General features: G+C 37.3%; 1 protein-coding gene across 11 annotated transcripts in view; it reads left to right on the top strand.

The window, feature by feature from the left end:
- Positions 1 to 24,732, top strand: part of CLOCK (clock circadian regulator) — a 121,286-nt gene that overhangs the window by 63,364 nt on the left and 33,190 nt on the right. For 10 of the 11 annotated variants that reach the window (XM_055588605.1, XM_055588604.1, XM_055588603.1 and 7 more), the window contains 7 exons: positions 5,120 to 5,209; positions 15,643 to 15,763; positions 19,139 to 19,252; positions 19,389 to 19,507; positions 21,267 to 21,349; positions 21,559 to 21,665; positions 24,473 to 24,620. In XM_055588605.1, the coding sequence (XP_055444580.1) occupies positions 5,120 to 5,209; positions 15,643 to 15,763; positions 19,139 to 19,252; positions 19,389 to 19,507; positions 21,267 to 21,349; positions 21,559 to 21,665; positions 24,473 to 24,620 (782 nt within the window). The remainder of the gene's footprint in view (positions 1 to 5,119; positions 5,210 to 15,642; positions 15,764 to 19,138; positions 19,253 to 19,388; positions 19,508 to 21,266; positions 21,350 to 21,558; positions 21,666 to 24,472; positions 24,621 to 24,732) is intronic. The other variant, XM_055588606.1, reaches the window with a different exon arrangement.

Genomic DNA, 24,732 nt, shown 5'->3' with positions numbered 1-24,732 from the left:
TATCAGTTTTACTTTTTAAACATTTCCAATTTAGATTAATAAGGATATCTTCATGCACACAAAGTACAGAGTTCAGTATCAGATTTCTATGAAAGCTCCCCCCCCCCCCCCAAAAAACTAATAATAAATAAAGGTGGTATTATACTTGGGTGTTAACAGTTAAGGACAAGAGAAGTAGATAAGCAAAAGAAGCTAGAGACAGAAGGAGGAGAAGAAAACAGTTGAAGTAGAGATTGTTAAATAATTTGCATTTCTTATTCTGTTTGTTCAGGTTTGTTATTTTAGACTTTAAGCATATATCTCTGTGGTATATGTATATGTAGGAACCATGTCTCAACTGTCTTTGCATGTTGACTAAAGTCCAAAGCAACAGTATTTTTCAAATTATTGAATTATTTTTCTGTTTTTACTAGGTAGAACAGTTAATTGCTGGATTAAGTCTTTATATATTCAGCAGAAATGTCACCATATGAAAATTTATTTGAGTGTAAATACACTGTATATATACTTAAAGCCATGCTTAACATCTGAAAAAATAACTGAGCACATCTTACATACTATTACCTCAGTGAATCCTCACAGTAATCTTATGAAGATACTCTATTAGTATCCCTTTCTTACTTTCAGATGAGGAAATTGAGCAAAGGGATTATGAAATTTGCTCAAAATAAAACTAATCCTGAGCCAGGATTAACTGCAGGAAAACTAGCCTCTGATCCCTGTGGGCCTAGCCCCCTGTGCCCACTGCCGCTTATGGCACTTCTTTTCAGTGAAAGTTAGCTGTGGCACAGAACTTTTAGCTTGGTAACCAGCAATTAGCTCTTTAAATTAGTGGACACAAGTTACAAACCAAATAATAGTTCCAATTAATTTTTTCTTCTCTAAAAAGGAGTTTGAAATTGTCCAGAATTATCTCTTTAGATTAATACATTTATGAAAAGGTATAAACAAGTTAATGTTTGCAACCCCAAGAAGAAATCAACTCATTTAATTGTTCTTTAAATTTTTCTTTATTTCTCAGTGCCATGATTCAATACCATCTGTGTTATCATAAATCCTTTTTAAAACCTTTTTCTTCACTTGGTTGTATTGGGTCTTAGTTGCAGCATGTGGGATCCTCTTTGTGGTGCATGGACTCTCTAGCTGTGACAAGGTTCTGGGGTGCAAGGGCTCAGGTTGTGGCTAGCAGGCTTAGTTGCTACCAGGCACATGGGATCGTACTTCCCTGACTAGGGATTGAACCTGTGTCCCCTGCCCTGCACAGTGGACTTTTAACGACTAGACACCAGGGAAGTCCCAGTCATAAACTCTACTTACCCTGCTTTATTGGTGTGAAATTTTCTTTTCTTAATAATTTTTCTTCATTTATTTTTTTGACTTTTTGCCACACTGAGCGGCATGCAGGATCTTATTTCTCTAATCAGGGATCGAACCCACACCCCCTGCAGTGGAAGTGCAGAATCCTAACTGCTCGACTGCCAGGAAGTCCCCCAAAATTTTCTTATAAATTCATAAATTAATGTATTATCTATATTTAAGGAACTTAGGAAGGTAAATTATCTATTCAATAAAAAGCTAAATTGAAAAGAATTGTCTTCAAATTTTTCTTTACAGTGAACAGATTTTAACTTAATTGCGAAGACACATGTAGTACATATGTAGTATTAAAAATAACTAAATCAAAGAGTCTAGAGATTATAATCTTATATGTAACAGAATATTTAAACATGTTAATTTTGAAACTATAAATTAGTTTTCTCATGATTATCCTCACAGCTTTTGAAATTACAATCCTGAAAAATACTATATTTACTAACCTTTAATATGTCAAACATACTTTTGATTTTTAGTGAATATTTGTAACTGCTAAGTAGGCATTTTAATGTTCATATGCCAAGATTGAAGGCTATGTATAATTGTGTGTATTGTAACCTGGGTTCAGCTAACCTAGTTGTGTTATTGTTGGCTTATCATGTTGATCAGATTACAGTTAGGCAATCTGGATGCCCTTTTCAGCATAATTTCAGATGTAGGTTTTGTCTAGGAATGTTAGAGCTGCTAGCAGAAGAGCTGGGGTCATTCAGCTCCAACTCTTCATTTTATGGATGATGCCTGGAGAGATTGTAGCTTGTGCAGTCAGCTAATTAATCAAAGAACTGAGACTAAGATCTTAAAATTCACTTACACCTTGTGTGTTGGCTGTCTCTCTTCATTTTTCCATTGCCACCCATCCCTCTCCCTCTTGTTTCTGATGCTTAAGGAATATTCCTTGCTACCCTTGTTGGGGATGTTGAGGTTAACCAAGGAAGTAGGGCAATTTAGCCTTACTAGACCTCTGTGCCAAGTTATCTCTGTATGGAGTCATATCCTGGTACAGAGTTCTTTCCTCTTGACAGCTGGCAGCTCTCCCCAGTACTCTACAAGGGAAGGGCCAGGGCCCTGCCTGCCTCATCTCAAGGAGGTTCTGTCCCCTTCCTTGGGACTTCCATCCCCTCTTGCCAGATTAAGTACTCACTAAGTAAACAATCAAGATGTATACAGGCCTCTTGATATGTGCCAAGTAGATGTAAAGTAGATGTCAAATAGGAAGATGAGTTGTAACTAATGAGCCTTTTCCCTCCTATCATACAACGTGGACAAGGGATAACCTTCACAGTCTTCAGTCTTGGGATAAGGACGTTCTTCTGTCTTGTTCCACATCTCTTGAGTCTTCCTCCTCAAAGCCCCTCCCATTTTTGGTGTACGTATCTACCTTCTTGGGAAATTACATCCTGCCATTCAAAAGAAATTTGAACTCTGGATCCTTTCTTGTGTTAAGACTTGGTACGGTGCTGATGCAGGCCTTTCTCTGCTGAATCTTTACCTGCTTCAGAAGAGAAAGGAGCAGGCTCTGCTTCTGGGAGTGGGATCAGGTCATTAAGAGTTCTGGTTTTAGTTTCTTCACTTCACAGAAGAGAGCTGCATCCTAATTCCTAGTAGATCTCCTAGGAACAAGTAGAGTAGAGATCATTGTAGAGATCATCACAGTAATTTGCTTTCAAAGATGACACAATCTAGCTTCACATGAGAAAAGCATGTTCTTAACATCATTTTGACCCTTTTCCTTAGAAAACAATATTGGCGTAATTGTACTAAAGAGTTTTTGTGAAAATTTCATGCATTTGCTTAAATTATAAGGTTTCATCCCTTCCCCTTACATTAGCAAAGAATGAGTTTGTCTGAGCCATTTTGGAAGGCAGGCATCTGCTCAAATTCTCCCTCAATAAAAGGGGAGGTGGGGGATGCCTTTTTCCATACAGTCACCATACCATATACCCCAACAATTATTAGAATTAGAGGGAGGTTGCTCTCTCAGATACATGAGGAACATACAAGTATTTCTTATTTACCATGTGCCACACATATGTCAGGTGCTGCAGATATACAATATTGCCGATACAATATAGTTCTTACCAGAATTGTATCCTTTGAGAGAGAGCCCTGTACTTACACAAGAAATTCAGATTTAGTGTGATAACTATTTGATAGAAGAGGAACTCCTCTGATGATATACTTTATCTGCTGTATATCTTTAGTATCTTTTCATTTTTAAGTTACTTTTTTGTTTATGGCTTCTCTGGGTCTTGGTTGCTGTGTGCTGGCTTGCTCTAGTTGCAGCAAGTAGGGGCTATGCTCTCATTGCAGTGCATGGCTTCTCATTGCCATGGCCTCTCTCGTTGTGGAGTGTGGGCTGTAGGCGTGCGGGCTCAGTAGTTGTAACACATGGGCTTAGTTACCTTATGGCATGTGGATCTTCCTCACCCAGGAATCAAACCCATGTCCCCTGCCTTGGCAGGAGAATTCTCAGACACTGGACCACCAGGGAAGTCTTCAACATTTTTTCCATTGGATCTTCTTTTCCTCAGCCTGAAAATACATTTCAGTTACTTTTTCTAAAAATATGACTTCCCTTGATACTTGTCCTCTCAAAATGTGTCCTTTCATGAACTTGAACAAAGTGTTTTATAATAGCCTTCTGATGATCCACCCATCTCTAAACTCATTGTAGTATGAGTCTCCTTCCTGTTGACATAACTCTTGAAAGTCAGCAAAATTCAGTCCTCGTTTTTTTATTCCTTGTCTTGTTTGATCCCATTTTTCACTGAACCATCCGTTTTCCTCCTCACTCCCTTTGTCATGCTTTTTCCCACTGACTTCATCAACAGCAGTGTGTTCTGTCCTGTCTTTGTCATTTTCTCTGGCACTTTCGCTCCTCCTCATCTCTGTACATAGATAATACCCCAAACATTTGTCTTTGGCATCCTTTTCATTTTTGCAGATCTCATTTCTTCAGCTTCCACTTTGGTGCCTAGGATTCTCAGATGAAAAACTTTGTGAGACATGAGTAGAGTATTGCTTTTTGTTAAGTATTGTCCACCTGTGCTGACTCCTCTCCTGAACTCTTAACATCACATTTCCTAATGCTTGCCTAAGTCCTTTCTTCTGTTTTTACTGCTACTAATTTCATTTGGATTCTCCTTAACTTCTCTGATTATTCCAAAGGCCACTGAAATTTTCCTCTTAATTCACTTTTTCCTCAAAATCCATTTTACACATTGCTTCCAGACTGCTCTTAAGCAAAGTTCATATGTCTTGCCCTGATATTCAAAGCCTTGCATGATCTGACCTCACTCTGTTTTTTCAGCTTATTCCCTTTCAGTTTATCCCCCATGTATCTCCCTGTGCTTCAGTCATACACTTCTGTTAAGATTATATATGTGATGGTGATAATCTATTCTTTTGTTGGCCAAAGACATACTGTTGATGGCATCTGTGCTTTGGAAATATTAACATCTTTAAATAAGACCATCGTTGTATAATAACATATGATAAAGGTAGAAGAACATTAAGTCTCTTTTAGAAACTTGCTATTCAGTAATGGTCATAGAGTGATATTTTTCTTCCAGAAGCATCTTAAAATGCACAAAGATAAATACTAAGGTATTGTAAAGGGGAAAAGCTAGTATTTTGACAGTGCCCTAGAAATTTCCAGTTCTTTGTAATTTATCTTAGATTTTTATGTCTGTCCTGTGAAATACTTTTTTCTTTTCATTTAACTGACCATTGTGTTTAATTTCAGGCTCTTGATGGTTTTTTTTTAGCAATCATGACAGATGGAAGCATAATATATGTGTCTGAGAGTGTAACTTCATTGCTTGAACATTTACCAGTAAGTATAAAAATCCTGTGATCTCTCACTTTTTAAAAAATATTGTTTCATTAATATATTTATTTTTGGAGGATAATTGATTTACAATATTGTGGTGGTTTCTGCTATACATCAACATGAATCAACCATCAGATCAGATCAGTCGCTCAGTTGTGTCCGACTCTTTGCGACCCCATGAATCGCAGCACGCCAGGCGTCCCTGTCCATCACCAACTCCCGGAGTTCACTCAGATTCACGTCCATCGAGTCAGTGATGCCATCACCCATCTCATCCTCTCTTGTCCCCTTCTCCTCCTGCCCCCAATCCCTCCCAGCATCAGAGTCTTTTCCAATGAGTCAACTCTTCGCATGAGGTGGCCAAAGTACTGGAATTTCAGCTTTAGCATCATTCCTTCCAAAGAAATCCCAGGGCTGATCTCCTTTAGCATGGACTGGTTGGATCTCCTTGCAGTCCAAGGGACTCTCAAGAGTCTTCTCCAACACCACAGTTCAAAAGCATCAATTCTTCAGCGCTCAGCCTTCTTCACAGTCCAACTCTCACATCCATACATGACCACAGGAAAAACCATAGCCTTGACTAGACGAACCTTTGTTGGCAAAGTAATGTCTCTGCTTTTGAATATGCTATCTAGGTTGGTCATAACTTTCCTTCCAAGGAGTAAGCGTCTTTTAATTTCATGGCTGCAGTCACCATCTGTAGTGATTTTGGAGCCCAGAAAAATAAAGTCTGACACTGTTTCCACTGTTTCCCCATCTATTTCCCATGAAGTGGTGGGACCGGATGCCATGATCTTCGTTTTCTGAATGTTAAGCTTTAAGCCAACTTTTTCACTCTCCACTTTCACTTTCATCAAGAGGTTTTTGAGTTCCTCTTCACTTTCTGCCATAATGGTGGTGTCATCTGCATATCTGAGGTTATTGATATTTCTCCCCGCAATCTTGATTCCAGCTTGTGTTTCTTCCAGTCCAGGGTTTCTCATGATGTACTCTGCATATAAGTTAAATAAACAGGGTGACAATATACAGCCTTGATGAACTCCTTTTCCTATTTGGAACCAGTCTGTTGTTCCATGTCCAGTTCTAACTGTTGCTTCCTGACCTGCATACAAATTTCTCAAGAGGCAGGTCAGGTGGTCTGGTATTCCCATCTCTTTCAGAGTTTTCCAGTTTATTGTGATCCACACAGGCAAAGGCTTTGGCATAGTCAGTAAAGCAGAAATAGATGTTTTTCTGGAACTCTCTTGCTTTTTCTATGATCCAGTGGATGTTGGCAATTTGATCTCTGGTTCCTCTGCCTTTTCTAAAACCAGCTTGAACATCAGGAAGTTCACGGTTCACATATTGCTGAAGCCTGGCTTGGAGAATTTTGAGCATTAGGTATACATATGTCCCCTCCCTCTTGAACCTCCCTCCTACCTCCCACCCCATCTTTCTCACTTAATGCCTATTTTTAAATGTTCTAAAACCTTAAGAAGTGAAGCCCCAGAACACTGTTGAACAATGACCAGAGTAGGGATGAGACCTCTAAGCATGGCTTCATTTTAGTATGGCTGTGTTTTTTCAGGTCAGTCATGACTATCATCTGTAATAACTAAATATTCAACTCCTACTTTAACCTCTATTCTTCTTGTCTTCTTTATTCTAATGCTGAGTTTTCACTATTAACTTTAATCAGTGTGGTGGTGATGTCACTTATTCATTGAAAATATCTTGGGAATAACTAAATTTCTACTGAGCTATTTGTTGCAGCTAACTAATAATTTTCTCAAAAGAATGACTTAGAAGAACATGCTGAAAATAATAGATACAGAACTTTTGTGCTCTGTGGCTTGAGTTGATAATATTTTAATTCCCATATTCCATTTGTTCTTAATATGACCCAAAGGGTAGATAATCAGAAAAGAATTGTATGTAAATTTTGATTAGAATGGTGAGTACCTGAATTATGTCTTTGCTGTTTTACTTAACATATATTTATTGAACATCTATGCTACCAGATACTATGCTAGGTGCTGTGCTCCAGTTGACAGTTTTTATGAATTTGAAGTTTTTGTTGAATATGTAATATTCTCATCTAAGGTGATGTTACACAAAAATGGGTATGCCTCTTGGTGGATGTCTCAAGCCATTGCTGCTGCTGCTAAGTCGCTTCAGTCGTGTCCGACTCTGTGCGACCCCACAGACGGCAGCCCACCAGGCTCCCCCATCCCTGGGATTCTCCAGGCAAGAACACTGGAGTGGGTTGCCATTTCCTTCTCCAGTGCATGAAAGTGAAAAGGGAAAGTGAAAGTGAAGTCGTGTCCTGTGTCCGACTCTTTGTGACCCCATGGACTGCAGCCTACCAGGCTCCTCCGTCCATGGGAGTTTCCAGGCAAGAGTACTGGAGTGGGGTGCCATTGCCTTCTCCGTCAAGCCATTAGACACAGCCAAGCCAAAGATTAGGAGAAGGAAGGATTTATTATTACTTGCAGCAAGAAAGAACACCGAAGATACTTTGGGAAATGTCTTTCCCAAAGCAGTTTCTCTCCGAACAGCAAAATTAGGGAGTTTTTAAGCTAAGAATACATATATATTCATGAAGGGACCTGAGCAGAGGAGAATTCAGTATAAAAGTAGGGCAAAGGTCAACAGCATCTAAGCTTTACTTGATTGAAGTGAGAAAGGGTCAACATCATCATCATATTCTCCACTTAGCAGAGGGCCTTGGTTTCCTATAGAACTTGGGCATATTTTATATATATCCTTTGAGGAGGAACTGGAACTCTGCTTTCACTGCACTGTTGTTTGCCTGCCCTTTCTGTGTTCCTGTATTCCTTTGTTCCCTTAAGATCATTCATTACTAATATTCCTTCAAGGGCAAGCATTGTGGCCAGGCTTAGATTTAAAATGGCTTCTCTATGTCAAGAAAGCTATTTCTGGTTCTTTTTCTCTGGGAACCCCCTAACTTATTGGCTTAAATGGAGTTTGGATGTAAATATTTTGAAGTTACTTATATATTACTCTTAAAATGCCATCTCTTGAAAATGTGTAACAGTACAAAGTCATCTATTCTGTAAAGATTTCTTTAAAGAGATGTTGAAAAGCAGTATCTCCTTCCCTCTGATTACGCTGCTGTTTTGTACTTTATTAAGAGAATTTACTCTGTACTTAAAAAGGCCAGATTCTATAAGGGAACTTTGTTTCTGAAAGCCAGGCAGTAAATAATTTGCTGGTTTCTGTGTCACACAGAAAATGACTTGGCTTTACTGCTTCTCTCGGGGCAGACCAAAGGACAGACTGATAACTGAATTTTTCTGGACAACTGTTTCCTTAAGAAAAAATTTGCATAGTAAGAAAAGCCAGGGGAAGAAATCCTTTGTAGGATTATGATATGACTAAGATAAGATTGAATAATAAATAAAACAAAAGAAAGACTATAACAAAACAGAAGCAGACTCACAGGTAAAGAAAAACTAGTGGTTATCAGTGTGGAAGAGGATGGGAGAGGGGTGTGATGGGGGAGGGGATTACCCATGCGAGGTATAAAAGCCAGGCAACAGGAATATATTGTCTAGCACAGGGAAATATAGCCATTATTTTGCAATAACTTTAAGTGAAGTGTAATCTATTAAAACAATTGATTCATTAATGTTGTACACCTAAAACTAATAATACTATAAATCAACTGTAATAAAATAATTGAGTAATTATTGAATAAATAGTTGAGTAATTTGAATAAACGTATAATTATAGGCTTTTAAACCTATAAACAATTTTATTGGATTTTCTTTCAGTTATGTATTTTTAAAAACTATATAATCTTTAGTCATAATCAGGGTGTAATTTGCAGTGTGGTCAGACTTTTAGAATGCCTGCTTCTTGGGCACTTTTCCTGGACTTCACTGAGAATTAGATGCCTTTTCTCTCTGTTCTCATGTTACCTTATACCTGCTGCCACCATGACACTTACAGTGAATTGTAATTTTCTGTTTATTTGGATAATAATGGTAAGCTTTCTAAGTGCAGGGACTTTATCTCTGTATCCACATATGCTGGCTAATTTCTTAGTGAGGCACTTGGTAATTATTGATTGAGTATAAGAAAGTGAGTAGATTATTTGAAATAGATGTTTTAAAGATTCCTTCCTAATGCCACACTGAATCTTTAGTAAGGGAATATTTCACGGCATATTGAAATAGCAAACGTGTGCAACAGACCTAGTTAGGACCCAGCTGTTAGATAATTAACATACTCCCCTCAATGAAAAGTTTCATGACCTTCTCATTGCCTTCTGGATTAAAAAAAATATTAATTTTGGAGCTATTTTTACATTTATAGAAAAATTAAGAAGATAGTACAGAGTTCCCATATATGCCTACCCAGTTTCCTCTGTTAGTAACATCTTCTGGGTGTGTTTAACCGTTGGTGTCACCCAAAGCATGTAGAGACCGGCAGGTGAGTTTTGGGGCAGAAGAGATTGCTGCTGATAAAGCACACCCATTTCATTGCATACTTTTCCTCACATCACTTACATTGCTATATTGTATTGTTTATTTGGCTGAGCTGGGTCTTAGTTGTAGCACCTAGGATCTTTCTTGTGGTTTGCAGGATTTTTTTTAGTTGTGGCATGTGGGATCTAGTTCCCCAACCAGGGATCAAACCCAGGCCCCCTGCATTGGGAGTGTAGATTCCTAGCCACTGAACCACCAAGGAAGTCCCCAGAGGATGTTTTGATAAAATGAAATAAAACTTGTTTAGGATCAAACTCAACAAGGAAAAAAAAAGTGATTTTTCTCTTTTGGCCTGCCATTAATAATTAAACTGTAACAGATGCTAAGCAAAAGATTTAAAATAGTGGTGTCCCTTTCTTTCTGTTTTAACATACATAACCATTTTATCTAAAATATATTCTTGACTCTTGTCCGGAGGGGAAGAAACATTAGAAAATCTCTAAATATAAAGCTTTAGTGTTTATAATTCAGTTCTGTTGAGAAGTTAAAATTTGCCATCTTAATCAGTGGTCAGTATGACTTAACGTTTTTAATTTAAATTTTAAATCTAGCTATAAAATTGCATGTCTGATTCTATAGGTCTTGGAAAAAATTTTTTCTTAATTTTGTCATGTCGTACTTATGAAACTAATTTAGGTAAATTTTAACCTATTTGTGGCTACTAATCGGGAAAGGAAATTATGGATTTTTTTTTTCGTTCCTGAAGTGGTTTTCTACAACAAAATGATAGGGTCGTACCACCTCCAGGGCAGAAGGGAGTTTAGACATTTTTCGCCCAGCCCCTTTGTGTTTGTTAAAAACATATATGAACCCCAGAGAATTGTTCAGTTATTTAGTGGCAATACCAAGACATAAAGTCTCTCTACTGGGAACTTAAAATTTGTAAAGTTTTACAATTCAAAATTGCTTTCCTCCCACTTGGCTTAAATGTGTTCCTGAGAAGAAAGTATATTAAATTTGTTACCATGTAATACAGGGAGGAAGATTAACCATTTTACATAGCCTGACAGAGTCCAGGAATAACACTGCTATTATTAAGATATTGTATGAGCCTTTCATTATCTATTTTTCTTGAAAATTTTGAAATATAAACACAAGTGTGTATTAAGAAAGTCAGTACAATGTTTGGTGTAAATGCAGTATGCAGAAATAAAAATCTAGAATTTGCTTGAACATTTACCAGTAAGTATAAAAATCCTGTGATCTCTCACTTTTTAAAAAATATTGTTTCATTAATATATTTATTTTTGGAGGATAATTATTTTACAATATTGTGATGGTTTCTATTCATCACTTCCATGGTATAATCATAAGGGATTTATTTGATTTAGGTCATATCTGAATGTCCTACCTTCTTCAGTTTATGCCTGAGTTTTGCAAAAAGGAGCTCATGATCTGTGCCACAGTCAGCTCCAGGTCTTGTTTTTGCTGACTGTATAGAACTTCTCCATCTTGGATGCAAAGAACATAATCAGTGTGATTTTGGTATTGATTATCTGGTGATATCCATGTGTAGAGTTGTTGGAAAAGGTTGTTTGCTGTGACTAGCACATTCTCTTGACAAAACTTGTTAGCCTTTGCCCTGCTTCATTTTGTACTACTCGAAAGGCCAAACTTCCCTGTTACTCCAGTTATCTCTTAACTTCCTACTTTTGCATTCCAATCCTCTATGATGAAAAGGACATCTTTTTCTGGTGTTAGTTCTAGAAGGTGTTGTAGGTCTTCATAGAATTGGTCAACTTCAGCTTCTTTGGCACCAGTGATTGGAGCATATTACTGTGATGTTGAATGGTTTGCCTTGGAAATGAACCAAGATCATTCTGTTGGTTTTGAGGTTGTACCCAAGTACTGCATTTTGGACCCTTTTGTTGACTATGAGGGCTACTCCACTTCCTCTAAGGGATTCTTGCCCAGAGTAGTAGATATAATGGTTATTTGAATTAAATTCACCGATTTCCATCCATTTTACTTCACTGATTGCTAAGATGTCGTTGTTCACTCTTGCCATCTCCTGCTTGATCACTTCCAATTTACCTTGATTCCTGGACCTAACATTCCAAGTTCCTATTATTAATAGCAGCAGTACTGTTATTTACAGCTTTGGACCTTACTTTCACCACTAGACACATGCACAACTGAACATCTTTACCACTTTGACCCACTTCATTGTCTGTGGTTGTTCAGTTGCTAAGTTGTGTGCAACTTTTTGCAACCCTGTGAACTGCAGCAAGCCAGGCTTCCCTGTCCTTCACTATCTCCCAGTTTGCTCAAACTCATGTGCATTATGTCGATGATGCCATCCAGTCATTTCATACCCCCTTCTCCTCCTGCCCTCAGTCTTTTCCAGCATCAGAGTCTTTTCCAGTGAGTTGGCTCTTGGCTTCAGGTGGCTAAAGTATTGAAGCTTCAGCTTCAGCATCAATCTTTCCAGTGAATATTGAGGGTTGATTTCTTTTAGGATTGACTGGTTTCATCTCCTTTTTGTCCAAGAGACTCTCAAAAAGAGTTGGGGAAGGTAGGGATAACCACTAGGCCATTCAGATATAACCTAAATCAAATCCCTTGTTATTATACAGTGGAGGTTATGAATATATTCAAGAGATTAAATCTGGTAGACAGAGTGCCTGAAGAACTATGGACAGAGGTTCCTAACATGGTACAGGAGGCAGTGACCAAAACCATCCCCAATAAAAAGAAATGCAAGAGGGCAAGGTGGTTGTCTGAGGAGGCATTACAAATAGCTTAGGAAAGAAGAGAAGCGAAAGGCAAAGGAGAAAGGGAAAAGTATGTGCAACTGAATGCAGGGAGTTCCATAGAAGAGCAAGGAAAGATAAAAAGGGCTTCTTTAATGAACAATGAAAAGAAATAGAGGAAGACAATAGAAAAGAAAAGACTAGCGATCTCTTCAATGAAACTGGAGATACAAAGGTAACATTTCATGCAATGATGGGCACGATAAAGGAAAGAAATGGTATGGACCTAACAGAAGCAGATGAGATTAAGAGATGTCAAGAATACACAGAAGAACTCTACAAAAAAGATCTTCATGACCCAGATAACCATGATGGTGTGGTCATTCACCTAAACCTGGACATCCTGAAGTGAGAAGTCAAGTGGACCTTAGGAAACATTTACTATGAATAAAGCTAGTGGAGGTGATGGAATTCCAGCTCATCTATTTAAAACCCTGAAAGATGGTGCTTTAAAGTGCTGCACTCAGTGTTTCAACAAATTTGGGAAACTCAGCAGTGGCCACTGGACTGGAAAAAGCCAGTTTTCATTCCAGTGTCAAAGAATGTTTAAACTGCTGTACAGTTGTGCTCATTTCACATGCTAGCAAGGCTGTGCTCAAAATCCTTCAAGCTAGGCTTCAACACTTATGTGAACCAACAACTTCCAAGTTGGGTTTAGAAGAGTCAGAGGAACCAGAGATCAAATTGCCAACGTTTGTTGGGTCATGAAAAAAGCAAGGGAATTCCAGAAAAACATCTAATTCTGCTTTATTGACTATGCTAAAGCCTTTGACCCTGTGGATCACAACAAACTGAAAAATTCTTCAGGAGATGGGAGTACCAGACCACCTTACCTCTTTCCCGAGAAAACTGTATGCTGGTCAGGAAGCAACAGTTAGAACCAGACATGGAGCAAGGGACTGGTTCAAAATTGGGGAAGGAGTGTGAAAAAGCTGTATTCTGTCATTCTGCTTATTTAACTTCTAGGCAGGGTACATCATGTAAAATGCCGAGCTGCATGAATCACAAGCTAGAATCACGATTACCAGGAGAAATATCTACAGCCTCAGATATGTACAGGATACCAATCTAATGGCAGAAAATGAAGAGGAAGTAAAGAACCTCTTGATGAGAGTGAAAGGAGAGAGTGAAAAAGCTGGCTTGAAACTCAGCATTAAAAAATTAAGATTGTGGTATCTGATCCCATCACTTCTGGGCAAATAGAAGGGGAAAAAGTGGAAGCAGGGATAGATTTTATTTTGGGGGGTTCCAAAATCACTGCAGACAATGACTGTAGCCATGAAATAAAAGACTTGCTCCTTGGAAAAGCTATGACAAATCGAGGCTGCATATTGAAAGCAGAAACATCACTTTGATGACAAAGGTCCATATATTAATAGTCAAAGCTATGGTTTTCCTAGTAGTTATATATAGATGTGAGAGTTGAACCAGGGAGGAGGCTCAGCACCAAAGAATTGATGCTTTTGAATTGAGGTGCTTGAGAAGACTCTTGAGAGTCCCTTGGACAGCAAGGAGATCAAACCAGTCAATCCTAAAGGAAATCAATCCGAATATTCATTGGAAGGACTGATGCTAAAGCTGAAGCTCCAATACTTTGACCACCTGATGTGCAGAGCTGACTCATTTGAAAAGACCCTGATGCTGGCAAAGATTGAAGGTAAAAGGAGATGGGGGAGAGGATGAGATGGTTAGATAGCATCACCGACTCAATGGACACAAACTGTAGGAGTTAGTGGAGGAGTGAGGAGCCTGGTGTGCTGCAGTCCATGGGGTCGCAAAGAGTTGGACATGAGTTAGCAACTGGACAATGAACAACAACAATGCAGTTAAAAGACATATTTTTGGAGGAAGTAATTTCAGCTGGTCTGTGAAAGACAGAAGAGTACAAATGTGGTGAGAGAGGGGAAAGATTCACTTCATGGTGTGTACCTTGAAGGCTAGGGAAAGGACTGAAGAAAGTGTATATGGCTTGTATGAGAGTGGTAAACACCCCTATCCTGCCTCTTACTATCCTCAGTGGCTCTCTGTTTTTTGTTATTGTTTGAGGTTTTTTGTTTTGAACAATCTTAAAAATATTTGAAATAGGAAATAAAAGTGGAACTACTTAGTGGAACCCTTAGCCCTGTCTTCACAGTTTCTTTTCACCTCCCTTGCCTTCCATAGTCTTGGAGCTATCACTTCATTATCCCCAGGATTTCACAGAGCAGTTTGACATGCAGAGAAACCAAGTAGACTGGATGGGATTTGGCAGGAAATGTAGTGGTAAAGAACTCGCCTGCCAGTTCAGGAGACATGAGATGTGGGTTGGATCCCTGGGTCAGGAAGATTCCCTAGAGAAGGGCATGGCAACCCACTCCTGTATTCTTGCCTAGAGAATCTCATGGACAGAGGGGTCGGACAAGGCTACAGTCCATGGGGTTGCACAGAGTCAGACGTGACTGAAGCAACTTAGCACGCACACATACGTGATCTCACTAAAGTTTTATTGTCCATGGTTCTTATGGACCGGTGCTGTCCTATTCGCTTTGGATTCCACAGCCATGTCACATTGTCGGCAACCTCTTGCTGGTCAGATTACTGTTGATTAAAGCCATATCTTAGCATAGATTATAATGCTCAGCATGTAAGTCAGCTTTTTCAGGAAGAGGTTGTTTATCTTAAAGCATGACTTTTTGACAGTGGGATACAGGTTAGATGACTGGAAAAGATGAAATAAAGAAAGGACACATTGGGCGATTGAACTGACCTCAAAGTCAAGTCTTCTCTTCATGTAGCCTGTGGGCCGTCCTGTGGTCCTTTATTTGTAGTGTATACCCTGCTCACCAGAGATTGGTGTGTATAGTAAGGCTACATCTGGTAGCCAGAGATTCTTCTAATAAGCTTTCTTAGTCCTGTTATATTTAACATGTTCACATGTGGTGAAACTTAACAAGTTACAAAACTTTCAAAGGTCATATTGATCATGAATCTGATGATGCTCGTATCAGAGACAGTGAGATTATGGAAACTTTTTTCACCTTCTCAATCTTGTCTTTTGAGTTGTACTCTGAAACTTGATATTTGTCACTGTTTACAGATAATGAAACGTCAACCATATGATCGTCTGGTGTTTAAGAGTGATTGTATATTTTTAAAATAAATTTCTCTTGAATCACTGTAATTATTTAATTTTTAAAAATTTCTTTTTCAGTCAGATCTTGTGGATCAAAGTATATTTAATTTTATCCCAGAGGGGGAACATTCAGAAGTTTATAAAATACTCTCTACCCATCTGCTGGAAAGTGATTCATTAACCCCTGAATATTTAAAATGTAAGTAGTACCTCTTAAGTGAAAAGTTAAACGGATTTGGTTGCATTATCCTTTACTTTTGTAATTTCTTGACAGAGATATGTTTAACCAAATTAATACATAGCATCATCCCAAATCCCCTGTTAGATCCTTTTTAAATATTAAAATATAATGGAATTATGACCATGTTAAAAGTCTGAACTCTGTTCCAGAATACAGTGAAATCTCATCTGTTATAATATGCCATAAAACTATTTTACAGAAAAATGGAACTCAGCAATATATTCTTATTAATGTTTATACAAAATCTTACTGTAGTAAGAGAAAATTAAGGGTTTTTATTTTCACCATCACTAACCAATTGAACACTGAAACTATGAGACAAAACATGTTTTTTATAAAATTACTTAAATTTTGTGCTCTATTAAGCAGAATTAAACAATAATTTATTGGATATGTCTAATGCAGAGATGCAGGTTTGATTTCTGGGTTGGGAAGACCCCATGGAGAAGGAAATGACAACCCACTCCAAACCACTCCAGTGTTCTTGCCTGGGAAATCCCATGGACATAGGAGCCTGGCGTGGTACAGTCCATGGGATCGCAAAAGAGTCGGACATGACTTGGCGAGTAAACAACAAAGCAGCGGTGTAACAGACACTTGTGCTATGTAATAGAAGTGCCAAGAATAGGGAAGTGTAGTCCTGCCTTTAATAAGTATAAAATATTGTCGTGTAATCTGACTTTTCTTCTAGACTCATTGACCAGAATATCTGGTCAATGAACAACTTGTTTTCTTTCTTTTTTTTTTTTTTTCATTTTAAACTGGAAGATAATTGTTTTACAATGTTGTGTTGGTTTCTGCCACACAGCAATGTGAATCAACCATAAGTATACATATGTCCCCTCCCTCTGGAACTTCCCTCCCACCCCTCGTTTTCTTGAATAAATTATCCTGTGTAAAGTCTGAAATCATGACAGCTCTATGTTTGGCCATTAGCTATTAGATGTCTTCTTTAACTACTTTTTTCATGGCTTTAAAATTTTGACTTTTCTTATAGTGGTGATGGTTTAGTTGCTAAGTCATGTCCAACTCTAGCAACCCCATGGACCATAGCCCACCAGGCTCCTCTGTCCGTGGGATTCTCCAGGCAAAAATACCAGACTGGGTTGCCATTTCCTTCTCCAGGGGATCTTCCTGACCCAGGGATTGAACCCAGGTCTCCTGCATTGCAGGCAGATTCTTTACCATCTGAGCTACAAGGGAAGCTAACATTAATCATTTTAAAGTTTCTTCATATTTTGAATCTTCGATTATGTAGAACACTAACTGTTCAACAGTTGAGATACACATATACACATGTAAGTATGTGTGAATGTATGTTTTTGATAAGAATAAATAGCCTTTCAGAAGAAGTTGAGAGTAGTTAAGAGGCCAGGAGAATACATTTGAAGCTTATTTATACTTGTTAAAAAACCAAATTCTTATGACACCACTAAGCGACTACTCTAGTCTTTCATCTAGGAGAAAGATCTGGGTTGGATATAGTGATGCAGAGGCCAGTTATACGCCTGTAAACAACAGTATTTGAAGTCAGTTCAGTTTAGTTGCATCCCACTCTTTGTGACCCAATGGACTGATATACAAAATAAAGTTATTTCCACAGATGAAAAGGATGTTTCATGCCAAAGGAATGAACATGATTTAAAACAGAGGGGAATTGCTAGGAAAATTCAGGATTCTCCAAATAGGTCATTTGTATCATAATGAAGATAAGGTAGTACAAGTGATGTGTTTGTGTCTAGAGAAGGAAATAAAGCCTGATATTTCATCCTTAACAGTTTGGTTTTTATTTTTTACTTCATTGAGAAGCCAGCAAAAAGGGGATTTGGGTGGTTTTGTGGTTCAAAAAGAAAATCTCTCAGGTGGAAAATTTTGGGAAAATGACTAGACTTGAGTTAAAAAGGACAGCAGTAGAAGTAAGGATGGAGAGGAAAGCGTGCCTGTGAGTGTTGAGGTGAACTCGGTAGGACTTGGTGTTAGCCACTGGTGTCAAACCAGCTAGAGATCATCAGTGGGGAAGGTTTTAGAAAGAAGGTGAGAGTTTGAACCTGCTGAGTTTAATGATAAACCCATTGATAATAATAACAGAAGAGTATGAGTTGGATACTGTAAGTGAAGAGAGGTGTTATTAGTCCTTGAGTACTAAAATTAATAATGAGGAAAGTAATACAATCTAAGAGTAGTAGACAAGGGTGAGTCTGAGTGGCAAGAGTGTGGAGGCATAGAGAATACATTTTTGCAGTTACCTAGATGCAAGGTCATTTACATCAGTACCAGAATGGTGGTACTGGCTGCTCATGTGGAAAAAATGACTCACCAGAGCGTTCTTGGTGTAATAAACAGCAGATCCTGGTTACAGATTTAGTTTTTGAGCTGGTGATACAAAGAGAACAAATTGATATGATTTCTAACTAAGGAGATAGGACAGAGGGGAACGACAGCTGCCTTAGGAAGATAGAAGGAAAAATTCACTTTCAAGTACTTTGAATTTAAGTTACTGATGAAACAGTCAGGTACAGATGTCCTGAAAAATAGTGATATGAGACTTGGTCTTACATAAAATGTTAAAATTGGTGAGAGATTTAGGAGTAAATAAGTTTGTCAGTGCTGGTAAGTTTGTAGAGCATAATAGATGACAATCAAAAGAACTTTTGTGAATGTCTATAGTTTGTTGACTGATTAATAGAAGGGAGAGAAATAGTCAATAAGGTAGGAAGGTAAGTTTCATGCTATGGGAATGAAAACATGTGAGTTTTAAGAAGAGGTAGAAACAATGAAGAGCAATTTCTATAGAAGTGTGAGGGCAAAAGCCATAATACATGAAGTTAAGGAGGGTGAACATATGGAAACTAGAGCACATAATGAGAAGGAAGGAGATCTGTGTTACTAAAAACAATAGCATGAAAAAAGACCTGAGTAAATTTAAAAGTAGAAGGTAAGGACCCAAAGAAGACATGTGTGAATGCTAAAGGAATGAATGGTTCTGGTGGTCCTAGAGAAGGAGGATGGGAAAGACTGTTTAAAGTAGAGATTAAAAAAATTGGACTAGGAAGCAAGACCTTTCTTTGAGATTAGAGTGATGAATGACAAGGAAGGACAAATAAAAATGGAGGAACATGGAGTACTTGTATCAGAAGATCCGTCTTCTTTATTAAGGACAACGTGAGATCATCTCCTGAAGAGACTCTGCTTTTATGGACTGAACACAATGTCATTGAGGACCTCTGTATGAGAAAATAGTAATTGTAAACTTACAAAACTGTTAGAATCTTACTTTGTGTGGCTTATTTATGATAAATCACAAAATACGTTATATTTTTTCTCTTATTTCAGCAAAAAATCAGTTAGAATTTTGTTGTCATATGCTTCGAGGAACAATAGACCCAAAGGAACCATCTACTTATGAATATGTGAAATTTATAGGAAATTTCAAATCTTTAAACAGTGGTAAGTTAAAATGCTTCTCTTATAATATTTTTTCACTTGTTATTATTTTAAGCTCTTAAAGACAAATGTTCAAGTATTAGTAAAAACTAGATTTTTACTGGAGTAACTGATGGTATTTATTTCCTTATTGCTTTAGTATCCACTTCAGCACACAATGGTTTTGAAGGAACAATACAACGCACTCATAGGCCTTCTTACGAAGATAGAGTTTGTTTTGTAGCTACTGTCAGATTAGCTACACCTCAGTTCATCAAGGTATGTTTCTGTTTCCCATAGGGGTTTCACTTCATATTATGGGTCCTATCTGTTGTTTTTTTAATTGTTCCCAGATACTTCCTGTAAACATTAAAGTAGTAATGGCCATGAGTCATTAAACATGTATGATCATAATATTTTTGAAGCAAATAGTGAGTTATCAAAGCACTCATCAAATTACAGAACTAATTTTTTGATAATATACCTTGTGTTGGGTTGGCCAAAAATTTCATTTGGGTTTGTGAAGTTTTTGGCTGTTAACCAGTGGTTATATATCACCATTGTCCTGCTTTTGTGCAAAATTTTAAGGTGCTTTTGTTGTATAGTTCACAAATACATTAAAGGGGAAAGGCCAAAGATTGCTTTTGAAATTTTCTTTTGAAATACACAGGTGACCTTATTACATTTAATTTACCTTTTCAATTTTAAAAGTCAATTGAATAATTTTATTTTTATATCCTGGGTCCAGGAAGTAGATGATTAGTACTAAAGTCAGAAAATGAAAGACTTCAGTAACCACAAAGTGGCTGAAAATAAGCCAGGCTAAGATTTTAAATTTAGGGAAATACCATAGGACAAAGTACTGAATTAGCAGTTAGAGGATCTTAAACCACTCTGACTCGACTTGTTTTGATCGTAGGAAATAATGGCAGTGGTAACATGCTTTTTGGATGCTTACCACATGCTGTTTACGTGCGTTATCTCATTTAATACTTACAAATGGTGATATGATCACCATTTTATATATAAGGAAACTGTGGCTTAGGGAAGTTAAGTTACTTACCCAGAGTCATAGCTATTAAGTAGTAGAACTGAGATTGATTCTAATTCCTTTTTTTTCTAAACCCAAACTCTTAATCACTACATTGTGCTGCAGAAGGTCATTCAAGAACATGGGCAGGTTGGAATACATTGTTGCGTATGACTAGAGCCTAGGGTTGCTGTGAATGGAGGGAGGGTAGGGATGTTGAGAGATGAGGTTAGAAAAGTAAGCAGATGCTGGCAGTGATAGATGTTTTTTTCTTTGTTGTTTGTTTCTCCTTGTTTAGATTTTGTCCTAATGGAATGAGCAGCCATTAAGATTTTTCTGTTAGGGAAATTATACAATCATGTTTGAGTATTTATAAGGTCATTGTGGCCAGAATAGAAGATGAGTTGAAGGACAGGGAAACTTGTTTGGAATATTTTGCAATAATGTGAGCCAGTGGTGGCAACTAGAGTCTAAACTAAGACCCTGAAGATGGATGGGATTGAATAGATTAAAAAAAAAACCAAAAACAACTTAGAAGGTGAAACTGAAAGGATTTAGCAGTGGCCATTTAGATGGTGAAAGGTGAAAATGAATGTATTGTGACTATTAGATTTTAGACTTAATGGCACAGTACAGGTATGCCTCCATTAATGAGATGGAACATTATGTAACTGGATATGAGGATTAAAATAGTTGGTTCATTTTAGGACATGTTGAGTTTGTGGTATGTGGAAACATCCAGACAGAAATATGTTATAATTCAGGAGAGAGATTAGAATGAGACTTTATAGGCATGTGAGTGAATAGAGAAATGTGTGGAGTGAGAAGTACTCCCCCAGAAGCCTGCATGTGTTTATTGCCACATTCCTTAGTACTAGAAAATACAAATTTTTTTTAAAGAAATGTTTAAGGAAAAGTTAGCTAAAAATGACTTATACAGATAGCAATATTTAACAATTTGCTGAGTACACAGAAAAGTATTTCTCAATTTTAATTATTTATTTGTAGGAAATGTGCACTGTTGAAGAACCCAATGAAGAGTTTACATCTAGACATAGTTTAGAGTGGAAGTTTCTATTTCTAGATCACAGGTAACTCCCATTTTTAAATTCTATAAAAAGATTAATCATTATAGTTCTTGAAATTATTGGATTTAAAAGACAAACTTTTTCTAGTCAGGATGTTCAAACTCATTATCCATTATTTAAGAAATAAAGTTTCCTCCCAAAATTGGTTTGTAGTTGAGTACTTTTTATTAATGGAAAAAGTCATAATATTGATTGTTTTATATGTAATTCAGGGCACCACCCATAATAGGATATTTGCCATTTGAAGTTCTGGGAACATCAGGCTATGATTACTATCATGTGGATGACCTAGAAAATTTGGCAAAATGTCATGAGCACTGTAAGTAGATTTTAATACTTCGGGTGGTAATACTTTTTTTAATCTGTAAATAACTATCATATTAATAGAAGGTGGTAAAACAGACCATTTTTGTATTTTTGAAATGTATTGGAAAAATTTCTTTTGTATGCATAACTACTTCTAATAGGAATCCTAGATCAAGTCTAAATTAAACTTCCTCCCATTTTATATATTTCAATCTATAGTAGTTAAGTACAGGTTTATAATATGACATCTAATAAACCTTGTTTTGAAGTATAGAAGTTCTATATTTAGAGTAAGAGAAGTAGATTGCTTTGAAAATTATAATATTAGAACACTATTTCATGAATTTTTATTTCCAGGCATGTGAGTCTGCACAGGAGGTAATGCCACATTTAAAGAATCTCTTATAGAAAACTCAGTGAGTGCTTCATAATGTTACCTTCCATTGTTATATTAACAGAAGGAACATTATCATCTTGTTTTGCCCTGTTCTGAACAACTTACATGTATTATTTTCATTATTCATAGTCACAGTTGTATAATAGAAAGTAGGTACTGTTATTATCTCTACAAGTAAACTGAGACACAAAAAGGCTAACTAATTTACTTACAGTCCCATAACATTGGTGGCAGACATCAAAAAGTCTACAAACAAATGCTGGAGAGGGTGTGGAGAAAAGGGAATCCTCTTACACTGTTGGTGGCAATGCAAACTAGTACAGCCTCTATGGAGAACAGCATGGAGATTGCTTAAAAAAATGGAAATAGAACTGCTGTACGGCCCAGCAATCCCACTGCTGGGCATACACACTGAGGAAACCAGAATTGAAAGAGACACATGTACCCCAGTATTCATTGCAGCACTGTTTACAATAGCCAGGACATGGAAGCAACCTAGATGTCCATCAGCAGACAAATGGATAAGAAAGTTGTGGTACTTATACACAATGGAATACTACTCAGCTATTGAAAAGAATGCATTTGAGTCAGTTCTAATGAGGTGGATGAAACTGGAACCTATTATACAGAGTGAAGTCAGAAAGAAAAACACCAATACAGTATATTAACACATATATATGGAATTTAGAAAAATGGTAACGATGATCCTATATGTAAGACAGCAAAAGAGACATAGATGTAAAGAACAGACTTTTCTGTGGGAGAAGGTGAGGGTGGGATGATTTGAGAGAATAGCATTGAAACATGTATATTACCATATGTGAAATAGATGACCAGTCCAAGTTCAATGCATGAAATAGGGCATTCAAAACTGGTGCACTGGTACAACCCAGAGGGATGGAATGGGGAGGGAGGTGGGAGGGGGTTCAGGATGGGGGATACACATACACCTGTGGCTGATTCATTCCGATGTATGGCAGAAACCACCACAGTATTGTAAAGTAATTAGCCTCCAATTACAAAAACAAAAAACATTGGTGGCAGAGATAGGATTAGAGTCTGGACCTACTCCTTTACCACATGCTGTTTGTTCATTCTTTGTTTCAGAAGTTTGTTTTAATAGGTTTCATTTGCCTCTCTGATCCTCCTTCCCAAATCTTTCCATCTTGAGTGTCCTCTAAAGCTTAATTAGATATTTTATGTACCTTCATGTCTTAGGCGGGTTTATAAACCTCTCTCTATGAAAATAAAGCATGTTATATAATATCACAAAAGAAATATTTTTCACTTCGAGTGATATGGGCACTAGGCTCCGTGATGTATTAAAAAATCTGACACCTCTATTAACTAGCTGGATAATTTTTGACAACCAACTTCAAGTATGTAGACTTTGATTTCCTCATGAATAGTGACGGGTTGGAGGAGAGAGAGCGAACATGATTCTGGTCCAGCCTGTCTTAAGGTTTTATCCACTGAATACCAGTCTATTAAAAATGAATTTTATGGTCAAAGAAGATTAGGTAAGAGTTCATAATCAGTCCCCATCTCCCCACCACCAGAATCTTGACAGATTAGCATACTCAAGGCTTTGAGAAGAACAAATTTTCCCAAGTTAATTTAACACAGAACCCATTTTTTGCTTAATATCTGCTAAAAGACTTTTGAATTTACAATCTGTAAAGAATGTTTTGGGAAATACTGCTTGAAATACTGTTTTCGGGAATCAGCTACTTGAAATAATTAAGTTTTTCTGATTTTGTTAAGTTAAGGTTTAGAAGTAAATGCCTCTAAAATGCTATACTTGGACTTCCTGGTGGTCAAGTGGTTAAAAATCCACCTGCCACTGCAGAGGACACGGGTTCAAGTCCCTGGTCTGGGAAGATCCCGCATGCTGCAGGGAAACTAAGCCTGTGTACCACAATTGTTGAAGCCCACACACTGGAGCCTGTGCTCTGCAATAAGAGAAACCATTTCAGTGAGAAGCCCACACACCACATCTGGAGCATAGCCTCAGATCTCCTGAAACTAGAGAAAGCTTGAATGTAGCAACGAAGATCCAGTGCAGCCAAAAAATAAAAGATGCTGTATTTGCAGAGGGTGAGGGGTAGAGTATGGGGAGTAGAGCTCAGGTGTGATTACTTATTGCTGTTATCCTTAATATATCTTAGCAGGAGAGAGTCAGTATGTGAATAATTTATTCTCAAGTATTTGGACATTTATTGTGTATGAAAAATACCTACGATCAGCAATAACAGGCTATAAGTTGGGAGATTATGGAAGGCTATGGAAGATTTGATATACTATATGTTATTGAAAAGCCAGAAGAATTTTATAGATAGATAGATAGATAGATATAAATGTGAATGGTACCTTTGGGTAAAAATCTAGTAATACAAATCAAAAAATATTTTTTTTCTTCTTAGTAATGCAATATGGAAAAGGCAAATCGTGTTACTATAGGTTCCTGACCAAAGGACAGCAGTGGATTTGGCTTCAAACTCATTATTATATCACTTACCATCAGTGGAATTCAAGGCCAGAGTTTATTGTTTGTACTCACACCGTAGTAAGGTAATAATTCTTTTACAGAATTTCTGAATATGGAAACATTCATAATGATTCTGGAATGTAGTTTTATGTATGACTTATTCAGAAGTACAGAGTGATTTTTTTCTCCATTTTA

Source organism: Bubalus kerabau, chromosome 7, assembly GCF_029407905.1.
Source record: "Bubalus kerabau isolate K-KA32 ecotype Philippines breed swamp buffalo chromosome 7, PCC_UOA_SB_1v2, whole genome shotgun sequence".
NCBI classification, from domain to species: Eukaryota; Metazoa; Chordata; class Mammalia; order Artiodactyla; family Bovidae; genus Bubalus; species Bubalus kerabau.
This window is presented reverse-complemented; position numbering and strand designations above follow the sequence as displayed.